This window comes from Papio anubis, chromosome 1 (assembly GCF_008728515.1).
Source record: "Papio anubis isolate 15944 chromosome 1, Panubis1.0, whole genome shotgun sequence".
NCBI lineage: Eukaryota > Metazoa > Chordata > Mammalia > Primates > Cercopithecidae > Papio > Papio anubis.
Window position 1 is genome coordinate 217951657 of NC_044976.1, and position 12364 is coordinate 217964020.

At 39.0% G+C, this 12364-nt stretch overlaps 1 protein-coding gene across 1 annotated transcript; it reads right to left on the minus strand.

Annotated features, from left to right (window-relative positions):
• Positions 1 to 8: 8 nt before the first annotated feature.
• Positions 9 to 5237, minus strand: LOC101016083 (olfactory receptor 2T1). Its single transcript, XM_021933614.2, is given in 2 exon segments — positions 9 to 5120; positions 5123 to 5237. Coding segments are annotated over 2 exon segments (987 nt in total). The 3' UTR covers positions 9 to 4248.
• Positions 5238 to 12364: the final 7127 nt, after the last annotated feature.

A 12364-nucleotide genomic window follows, 5' to 3' on the forward strand; every position in this document is an offset into this window, starting at 1 on the left:
ACATTTTCAAGGTTCGTTCATGTGGCAGAAAATATCAGAGTTTCATTCCTTTTGAAGGTGGAATAGTATCACATTGTTTGTATACATCACATTTGGCTTATCTATTTGTCTATTGATGGACACAACCTTTTGGCTATTGTAAATAATGGAGCTATGAACACTGTTGCACAATTTCTGAGTTCATTATTTTAATTCTTTTGAATTTCAAAAATAATTGTGAAATTCAAAAATAATTTTGAAATTCTGTTGAATGGTATCTTCAATAAGTTGAGACAGATACATTTGTATTTATTCAAGTATTTTTCCCATTTGCTATCAAATTTTGGCCTTTTGTTATAGACACATAAGAATTTTTTTATACATGTGCTGGATATTTTGTTTTCAGTTTTGTTACACATCTGCTAGTTTGTGACCTATCCAAGTGTTTAAATTGTTTATTTGTAAATTGAATTACCAATATTTTACTTTATATTAGTTCTTTTTGTGTCTTAAGCAATGTGTTCATAACTTAAAGTCAAGAAAATATTATCCTATCTTATCTTGTAAAAGCTCATAGTTTATTTTTCCTTTCTTCACCTTTTAGTTTTTAACTCACCTAAAACATATTTGTGGTACAGTATGTGACCTTAGGCAAATGTTCCATTTTCCATATGAACAAACAGTTTTCCCAATACAACTTGATGAATTTATTTTTTCCCAGATCTGCAGTGACATCTCTGTCTCCTTTATAGTCACATTCTCCAAAAACTTTGCCTGTTCTTAGTCTCCCCAGTTCCTCCACTGTCCTCTCTATTCAGGATATTTACCTCTCATTTCAATGATCTTTATGTGGATAAATCAAACCTTTCAGGCCTTATTGTACTAGGGCCATCAACACAGTTTTGTCTGGTTTTTTCCTTGTTTTGATATAACTGTCTGTTCCCTCAACTGAAGATGTGTGTTTTGTTTTGTTGCATTTTCATCTGTCTTCAAGTCCACCAAACTGTGATTGAGTTTCCTAACCCACTGTTTTGTTTTTCCTTTTAATTTTTTTTCTCCTTGTGTCATTTCCCCAGGTTCACTTAGTACTGGAGGGATCCTAGCTCAGTTACTGGTCTTCTTCTTCTTTTTTTTTTTTTTTCTTTTTTCTGTACCTTTTCTCAGTTAAACTCATTGGGGTTCTTAGCTATAATCATGTATCTATATAATATCTATGTACTAATGACTTCAGTTCAAAACAAACTTGGCATTCACCAAACTGAACTGATCTGTGCCTCTTCCTTCCCACCCTAAACTTCCTGCAGTTGTGTCTTTCCTTAGTCCCCCTGGTAGGAGGTCCCCAAATTCAGTCGCTCAATCTAAGCCCTTAGAGTTGCCCCTGGTGCTTCTCTTTCCCTTGAAACCAATATCCAACTAGTAAAGGAATCCTGTTGGCTCTACCTTCAGGATACACCTAGGTTCCAACCATTTCTACGGTATGTTCCTGCTTCACCTCAATCCTCTAAGGCTTATTTCTAAAGCAGCAGTTGAAGAAACATCAGATCATGCCACTTTGGTGATTAAAACCCCATTGTAGCTCACTGTTTATTGGGAGTAAAATCTAAAATTCTTACAGTGAGCTATAAGGGGCCCTTTCCATGCTCCTCTCCCCATTACCTCTTAGATGTCTGCGTGTACCACTGTTTCCCTCACTGCTCCAGTCATCCTGGCTTCTTGTCACTCTTTGAATAAGCCATGTACACTCTCACCTCAGGGCTGACCTACCAGTTTTTTTGTTTATTTTTTTCTCCACGTGGGATCTCTCCCACCCCAACACTATCTTCAGGGCTAAATTCTTTATCTCCTCAAGACTGCTCCAATGTTATCCTTCCAAAGAGATCTAGACTATCGATGACGTTGTAAAAAGCAACCAATATGACCACAGTTTCAGCAATTCTTTCTCTCCCTCAATCTACTCTACTTTTCTCTTTCTCTATCATTTGACATTCACAGACCACAGAGTTAACTTACTTATTCTGTTTATTATTATTCACTGCCTCTGGGCTACATGGGCAGCTTCATGAGGACAGGCACCTATTTTGCAAACAAATATATCCCAAGGGTCTTAATAGCTCCATAGATGGCTGATCCCTGATATAATGTAGGGATACAGTTCAGACACACATTCTATCCCTGACATAATGTATGGATACAGTTCACAGACACTGTCTATCCCTGATATAATGAACTGATACAGTTCAGACACACATTTTATCCCTCTGTAATGATGCTAAGCCTAAGAATCTAGGAGTATAGAAACTTTAAGCAAAACCCCCTAGAAATGGACTGCATAGACCACATGTGGTTTGTTGTGACTTCCCTGTGAATAAGATGGGTCACACGGTAAGATGATAGACAGTATCAAAACTTTGCAAAGTTTACAATTAGTGGTATGGGGCGGGGGAGGAAAGTAAGACTTTTTTTTCCTTGTTCATCAAAAGGTTCATGGCTGGTAACTTCCAACAAAAGACAGATTAGCAACAGGAAAGTATAGGAAATTTACTTAATAGAAGTTTCATGAGGCATGCAAACCTTAAAAGTATTATTAGATCATTTAAAAATATGATGTAATGGAAATAAACTGAGGAGGAGGACTTAGCAAGGTTTGTTTGTTCAGATTCTAGTGGCCTCCCCATGTGACATTTTTTTCCCCTCTGGGCATTGGTCAGGGCCCCTCTGGAATAAGGGGTTTGTTACCTTCTTTCAGAAGAGGTAGGTCTGAGAATTCTTTTGTGGACTGCTCTCAAGAGAGAAGGGCAGAAAAAATCAGAAAGTTACCTTTCTACCTCTTCAGTTTTCTCAATTTTCTTCAGCGTATTTAGTAGGTCAAGTTTGCATCTGATGAAAAAGCTGAACACTGTAAAATATTTAAAGAGGTTTATTCTGAGCCAATGTGAGTGATGATGGCCTGGGGAAAAGCCTCAGACGATCCTGAGAAAGTGTGCCCAAGGTAACCTCCGTCTCCCTAAAACTTAGGGAAAGAACTGACATGCAGAGTCATAAATCGAAACATGTAAAATACACATTGTTTCAGCCTGAAAAAGCAGGACATGAAGTGGAAGGCTTATGAGTCACAGGTGGATGCAAAGATTTTTCTGATTGGCAATTGGTTGAAAGAGTTAAGCTAAAGACGTGAAGTCGGTAGAAAAAAACACTCGAGTTAAGGTAAGGGAGTTAAGGTAAGGGACACCATTTGGGGGTCCTCCAAATCAATTCCAGTCTGCCACTATCCACAGTCAAATGCTCTAGCCCAAGCTAAACTCCCACGACCATCTGCCACGATCTATCTGGAGATAGCGTCAGATCCCACAGGGTGAGGGCTCAGTCCCATAATACTGCCTTCCATTTCCAGTGCCAATCACAAGCCCCAAGTTGTCCTGTGCTTTTGACCAAGTGATTGTTAATTGAGGATCCCACGGCCCTTCCTTGGGTTCAGTTAGTTTGCTATAGAGGCTCACAGAACTCAAGGAAACACCTATGTTTACCATTTATTATAAATGATGTTACACAGGATACATAGAAACAACCAGATGAAAAGACACCAGGGTGAGGTCTAGGAGAGCAGAAGAGCTTCTGTGTCTGTGGAGCTGGGGCCACCCTCCAGGCAGGTGGTGGGTTCTTATCACCCTCCTGCTCAGCTGCATGAGTTTAGCTGTTCAGAAACTTTCTGTCCTCTCCTTTCGGTCTTTATGTGGAGACTTTATTGAATAGTCATGATTGAAGCGTGGACAATTGCATAGAAATATGACTGGACACAGAGTATGACCTAGTGTTGATAGAATGAGTGGGGACACCCCTCAAGGCCTGTCTGATCAGATTCTTCTTGGCCCCTCTGTGTAGCGTTCCCTCCTCCAGGGTACGAGAGAGGGCCTCTTTTGAAACAGAGGTCTTGTGACCTGCAATCAGACAAGGTAGTCAGATAATTTCTTTGTGACCAAAAGTGGGCAAAGACTGGATTGTATTTTTAGTCTCTAAGGCTTTCTTTGGGGAGAAAAAGAAGCAGGTGAGAAGAGGGAAGGCAAAGATCACAGAGAGAGATTCGGTTTTCTGAGGCCTCAAGAACCACAACGTTGTAACATAACTATGGAGTTATGAACCGGAAACCCTAGACAAAGAACCAATATGGTAATCATATCACTCCCTCCCTTTTTGCTTCATCTTTTGGTGAAAGCACAGCCACAGTGACCACAGAGTCTCCCATTTACCACACACATGGGAAGGAGTCGACTGTCAAAAGACACCTCTTGACCCCCTTTGAGGACCCTTGAACCTCCCCAAGGCCCTCTTCAGAGCTCCAGTCACATCCTTGTTTCTAAGGCTGTAGATGAGGGGGTTCAGCATGGGTGTGAGAATGGTGTAAAACACAGAGAGGACTTTGTCCTGGGCTGGCGTGTGGTAGGAGTGTGACAGCATGTAGGTGTACATGGCAGCCCCATAGAACAAGGACACCACAGTCACGTGGGATGAACAAGTGGCAAAGGCCTTCTTCCTGCCCTCCACTGAGCTCATGCGGTGAACTGTGCTCAGGATTCGGGCATAGGAAGCAAGGACTACAGAGAAAGGAATCAGCAGCATCAAAACACAGCACACGTACATCACTGTCTCGTAGAGGGCTGTGTCTGCACATGCCAACTTCAGGACTGCCGGAGCCTCACAGAAGAAGTGGTTGATCTCCCTGGAATTGCAGAAGGGAAAGCTCATGGTGATGGGGGTTAGGAGGAAGCCATCCAAAGAGCCCCCAAACCAGGAACCTGCTATAATCATCCAACAGACCCGGGGTCTCAAGAGGACAGAGTATCTCAGAGGGTTGCAGATGGCCACATAGCGGTCATAGGCCATGAGGCCCAATAGGAAGAATTCAGCTCCCACAAGGGTAAGGTAGAGGAAGTGTTGAGCTGTGCACCCCACAAAGGAAATGGTCCTTTGATCCAGCAGGTAATCAACCAGCATCTTAGGCACAATAGTGGAAATGTACATCATGTCAATTAAGGAAAGGTGGCTGAGGAGGAAGTACATGGGAGGCTGAAGGCTGAAATCTGTTTGGACTGTAAAGATCATAACCCTACTGGCCATCAGCGTGACGTAAGATGGTAGAGATGATGGCAAAAAAGAAGACCTGAGGTTTCTTTTCTGGGTTTAATAGCCCTAAGGAAAGGAAGGTCCAGAGAGGATGTAAGCGCCTCCACTGATCCCACACCCAGCTGGATACTGTGCAACATCCTCCTAATACATTTATTACATTCCAGTGCAAAATATTGACATTTGAATTAATTTGTTAGGCAGTAAACTTTTCTTTTAAATTCAAGAAGATGAAATAGTATTCTGTACATTTGGATTTCGATACTGCAGGATGACCATTCTAGGTTTAAATAAATTATTACATTAATCATTAACCGCTTCGCCACCGATGAAATATTTACGCCGCCAAGACGACACCGTACCGCAACGACAATAATGCAACAACGCCCATGCCCGCCACAAACATGTACCCGCCATCCAAAGTAGTGTGTGTGTGTGCGTAATGCATGTGTGTATTACTCCTAGATGCACTCTATAAATTTGTAATATTATTTAACGCGATTTGTGTGGCCTATAATCACCACCACTTCTAAAAACATCTCGGCACAGCTGTGAGTAGCTCTGCGTCTTCCATTTAGCTACAAGTATGGGTTATCTACCATTTGGATCACAAGTCACTGTCTACATCAGGAGAGTATACTTGGTGTTAGTCTATCCATGTCCCAGACAAATTATAAGGGATGAAATAAAAAGGGCAACAGAAACTCAGTGGAAACTACTCTTGCAAATTTAGACACAAAAAATTATTCTCAATACAAGAGGCATCCAGTGTTACTGAATTTTATTTATTTTCAATTTTAAAATGATGAGGAATTAGCATTAGGATTATGATTAGCATGACCATTAGAAACTAGTATTAGCAATTAATTTTCAGAGGAAATACCACAGGGACATAAACCTTGAGCTATAACTCATTGGTTATTTTTGGGAATTAGAATTTTTCATAGTTCTTGATAATTGAGAAAAACTGAGTATGTATTCTATAATTTCAGGTTACAATAAAAAACAAATGTCCACAACAAACTTCATGAAAGTAAAGGATAATTTTTCACGTGTTTTAAGGCTAAACATGTTCCAAGACAGACATTTTACCAACATATTTGGGAGTAAAATTGATCAAACTAGTCTAATGCTCCTCTAAATATTCTAAAAATATTAGCGTTTGAGTCCATTGCCCATAAAACAAAGTTACTATTGAGATTAATGATGATGACATCGTGGAGTTTACTTTTGCCAAGTGTCAGGCTAAGAAGTGCTTTGTTTCTATTGACTCCCTGATATTCACGATAGAATCCAAGTAGCGTGAGGAGTTGCAAGCCCGCCCACTCGGCTATAATCGAGGTGATGCTGTGGGTCACGGGTCCGCCCCAAGGCGAGGAGGTCCGGACTCAGAGTCTCGGGATTCAAGTATATGTTCATATACATCCATTGTGCAAGTAAGGGAGGCTTGTATGGGAACAGCAGCTGGATAGTTCCTGTAGTAATTAGGCAAAAAAAAATGTACCAATCCATGGGAACTCATGGCAAATTCATTAACACTGTGTAATGATTACATGACTTTCACTGAAAATCAGTCAAGTAATTTGATCCATAAAATTTATTAGAATCCAGGATTTACACTCTTTATGGGTAACGGCAGCATTAGATATACACACATTATATAAAAATGTACACATATATACATCATATGTGTATTATATATATTATGTATAGGTATATTTTGCCAATTCAGAATCTTTGGTGTCAGGTCTTTATACATTTTCTGATTTTTTTATGTAATAATGTCAGCATTTATTTCTATAACCTCCCTATTTTACTTTTACTTTCTTAGGTTCTCCCATATTAATGAGATTTATTAAAATATATTTCTAAAGGGGAAACTGATCTCCCAGTTTGCGTTGTAGGCTTTAAATACTAGCAGCATTCTGGCTTACTTCCCACACTCTGCATCTTTGGGTTTGATTCTTTATTACAGGATACGAGAAAGAAATAGAGGGAAAATTGGCAGCTTGTGAAGTTAAATATGGGTTTGCTTTGAAATGACAGCTTTATTCTATGTTATAATATACATGTATATATAGTGGTCTTCTGTTTCCTTGTTCATTATTTTACTCCTATGTTATATATTATTATCGATGGTATGCCTTCTGTTTCTTTGTCTACGCTTTTTACTCTATGTTATATATATATCGAGGGTATGTATTAGTGGTCTTGTTTGTTTCCATAAGCCATCGGCGGTATATATATATTGATGCAAATAAGCGGCTGGCGGTACCGCTGGCTACTGGTTTCGCACCCACCGATTACTCGGGAAACTGAATCCCTTCCACAGTTCCGGCACCAAGAAAACCGAGCGGACCGTTCTACACACCCAGGTCATACAAAAAACCACAACAAACCTGCTAAACACAGCCGACGATCTCATCCACCCTATATATATATATAAGTATATATATTCATAATCTCCTCCTATAGATTTAAATATGTATGTATGTAATTCTTCAGTGGTTCTAGCTTTTTCTATGGCCAGCTAGCCCTGTAGACCTAGCAATACAAAGGGAAATTCTAAAGTCGACTCTGTTTTGCAGCCAACTGGCCTTACTTTTCCCGTCTGCATACAAAAGGTCTAATTTATCAGAGAACAAGCCCTCCTCAAAGTACATTATGATTTTAAGTAAACGTTTTGTTAAATTTATTATCTGCTCTCTCACTAAGGCAAGCACAGTAAGTAACTATACTTGTTGAATTTCTCCTGGGCGTAGATCACAGAGCTTTGCTATGATTTAGTACACGTAAAAATAATCAGAAAATGTTTGGAATGATTCTGTGACTTTATATAGGCATTTGTTTCTGAAATGATGAAGGCAACATACACTAAAACAAAATTTAGAATTAAATGAATTGAGTTCTTCCTCTGGTCAGGACATTAATTAATTCTGTGCCCTTGGATTCTCTTCCTAAACACCCTGAGCCTCGGTGTCTGCTTATATTAATTGAGATAATGAAACATTCAGGGTTACTTTAAGAATCAAATAAGAAATTTATAGTTACAGGTAAAAATATTTTATATAATACAAAGCAAAATGTAAGATACTGCAAATTATTTCAAAACTATTGGTAAATGGGTGCGAATTCTCAATCTCTCATTTAAGCACTATACATATTCAACTAAAATCTATGAATTTAAATTGCAAATACCTCCTGATCTTCAGAAAAGGTCTGTAAACCCAGGCGCTCCCAGTGAAGCTACATCAGCAGTTAAAGTCTATCTTTTCCCCCAGATAGCCTTTGACTTGAAAGAAACGTTACTTAGTAGAAATTCTCAGAAAAAGGTGTGCATCGCAATTCAGCTTGCAGAAAATCTAAACTCCTTTGAAGAGCAGGAGTATGCTTGGCCTGCAAATTTTGAGAAAATTAGAAAAAAAAAAGTTAATCGATAAAATAGACATAATTTTAGTGAAAAAAATTTTCTAGGCTTAAAATATTTTTTATTGCATAATACAATACAATACACCAAGAGATAAATCAACACATTTATATTATCCTGACATTTGTAAATATTCTCTACTATTTTATAAAGGGTACATGTTCGCTGAGTAGGGATGGTCACAAATATTTTCCTCCCACATCACTACAATTGAAACATAGGACACAACGCTTGCCCAGGACTGTGATGATCACCCAGCCCATCCTTTAAATCGAGTGACAAGATAATCCCTAAGTTGTAAGCTGCAGCCTTTGCCTGCTTCCATGTGACCACTGGTGAAGTTTTTCCAAAGAAAAGAGCATGCTCCATGCTCCTTCAACGCAGCAGCCTGTTGTTAGGAAGCTCTGCCATAGCTTAGATGAAAGCTGCTTCATGCAGTTTCCTTCCTTGCCCTCTGAACCTGCTTGGAACCAGTTTTCTCTCTTGGCAACATTCAACATTTCATAATGTGAATATGACTACAAGGTTTTCTTTCCTCCTTCTCTGTACCAGTCACACTTCTCTGGTTATTTTATGCATTCATGTATGAATTTTCCAAAGTGCTCAACTTCCAGGTATTTACCTGGGACAGCTTTTGCAAGGTCTATTTTAGAATATAATACCTCAATTTTAACAGATTACTCTAGGTGCAGTTTTTCCTATATAGAATACACTGGCAATATTACTTTTCTGTTGTTATCCCAGACACTTTGACTCATTATATACACATTCAAACTTACAGTTATCTTTTCACATGAGAAGTTCTCTAGACAGGTCAATACAGTGTTGTGGAATTTTTTAGACTAAATACAAAAATATATGTTCCTAATTTTTCTGTCTTCCTAAATTCTGTTTAGTATCTCAGAAAGTTGTAATCATTAAGAATGAACTCATATTGAAAGAATAATCATACAATTATTAAATAATAAAGCACTAATGTACTCTGACAATTTTAGAGTAACTTAGAACCACATTCCTCAACTCACACGCGCCTCCTGACAAGACCTGTGAATCAACTGCTTGTGAATCACTGGCAAAGTGGACCTGAGAAATCCAGGTGTCTGCACGTTCTTTAAAATCATTGTGGAAGAAAGGATTTTTAAAATGCTTGCACATTTGACAGTCAGGCAGCCAGTCTATGTTTGAGATGAGAATGCCTGTAGGAGTCTGCCTTACGTCAGCTCTGTGTCTTTCATGCAAGCACCTTCAACTCTCCAGTCATCCGTGTTCTCATCTGTAAAAGGAAGGCACGAAGACAAAGACAATGCACCACTCAGAGATTCAGGAAGCCTGGTTCATAGTCTGTACTTTAGAAACTAAGAGTAAGTACAGGTTTTTCCTTTAGGGCTTCGTGCCTTTCAAACAGTATTGTCCTTATCCTATCTAATTCATAAGACTAAGGTTTGCTTAAATTATCTTTTAAAAAACAAGCAGCAACCATTTAAGAAAAGATTCTTTGCACTGTTACACTCAATACCATCCTTACACCTGAGATTTACAATACTCACTCCATGTAATTCCCACAGAAAATCAAACAGGCAATCTTCTCCTCAATGCACTTGCATTTGGCATGGAGGGAATGGGACAGTCATTCCCATTATACGTGTACCTGAGATTTCCAGCCCAGGAGTTGCAGACAACTCTGCCTCAACTTTCTTAGACTCAGTTTACATAAATCTTGTTTATGTCATATAAAGAACGTAAATTCAATCAGACCACAATGAAATGTTCTGGAAACCCAATCATTTGCATATGTACCAAGTATTTAAGGTGCTACTATGAGGAGGAGTCAGTCTAGGTGCCCATCAGCATTTGGTTTGTCACCTGTGAAATTCCTGCATAATTCCAAAAGACCTACGTTTTCATTAAAGGGAATAGGAAGAGTGGAACAAACAAAGAGTGAGTCTAAGTAGAGCAGTAGCTTCTAGATGATCCATTTTAATTGCCTAATTTTACTCAAGGATTTTGCATCATTTAGACAAAACCTTAACTATAAAATCCAATTATTTAATTTTCAAAGAGCTTCATAAAATAATGTATTCATGTGTTCTATATGATCTCACATTTCTCATATCTCCTCTCATCCACGTAATCTGAATGCCACCCACTCAAAACAGCACGTGACACACATCACTAAGTAGGAATCAAGGAATAGAATACACATAATTTTCATAAAAATTGTCCACATATCTAATTTTATCCCAAACTGTATTCCATCAAAAGATGATTATCTGTCACTCACAGAGAACTGAATCTCTCAGAATAGCCAGAAGGTTATGTATAATTTAGTAAATCAAAAACGTAGTGGTAAACTACAGGAACTTTATGTAACTAAACAAGCGATGAAGAACTAAGACTTTTTAGGGGGTTGAAGGTGGTATTTTGCTAGAAGGAAAAATGGTCAGATTTAGTAGACTTAAATTCTCATCTAGCTTATACCGAGAAGAAAACACACAAAGCAATTCACAGGCGTTGGTATCCACAACAGGAAAACCTTCCACACCTAGGCCATCGGGATGCCAACGTGCTGTCAGCGTGTTACCCCTGAAGATCCAGTATGCCTAGATTTCTAATCTGGATTTATGAACTTGGCATGACTGAAGGTATCCTTAGCGACTGATGATGGAGTTAGGACAACGAGAGACATGCAACAAGTTATTAGGGGCTATTTCTGTAATATAACTCTGCAGAAGGAAGTATTACTAAGCCAAACAAATAAATGCCACCTTAGAAATCCTTGAAACAATTTGCGTTGCCAGGACAAATTGCATAAATTCTCCAGCCTTCTGGAAACATGTAATACTGTCTGTTTCTTATTTTTACAGGGAAATATTTAGCAACAAAAGAGGGATAACAGGTCTGAAAAACTAAACATGCAGGAAGAAAGCAGCAGACCTGTAAAGAATGCCGAATTATTCTGGGTGTCCTGCTTTGAGATCCCTGGGTATGCTCTGGCCAGCCATGAGTTACACCAACTCCATTCAAGGCAGAGATAGCCTGAAAATGAAAACCTCCAAAGGCGAAATGGGTGTCTCTGTGAGAATCAAGTTAAGGAACATTTGTTTTGGTTTGGGTTTTTGGTTGTTGTTTTTGTTTTTAAACAGTTTTTAATGGATACATAATATCTGTACATATTTATGGGGCACAAGTGATGTTTTGTTACATGGATTGAGTGTGCAGTAACCAAGCCATGGTATTTAAGATACCCATCACGTTAACTATTTATTATTCCTGCATATTGGGAACATTCAAGTCTTTTCTAGTTAAATATACAATATGTTGTTAATTATCGCATCCTACCCTGCTATCAAACTAGAAGTTACTCCTGTCTAACTGTATGTTTGTACTTATTAACCAAAATCACTTCACTCCCACCTCCCAACCCCTACACACCCTTCTTGGCCTCTGGTGTCTATTATTCTATGCTCTACCTCTATGAGATCAATGTTTTAGTTGCCGCATGTGAGTGAGAACATGCAGTATTTGTCTTTCTGTGCCTGGTTTATTTCACTTAATATAATGACCTCTAGTCCCATCTAAGGGACTATTTTTTAAGAAAGATCACTTAATTATCTATATGCAAGTGCTGACATGGAGCGAGTTCTTTAATTGTGCAGATACCCCAGGGGGCCCTGGAGTTCTGCATTGGGATCCCCACAGTCTCTGAGGGTGGCAGATCCCAAGGTCTCACCCTAACAACCCCACCAACAGCATGATTATCAACTGGAGGTGACTACCTCCAAGCGGTGCTGTGCGCCTCGGGACCACTCCTGTTGCTCAGGGCTGCCCACCAAACGTGGC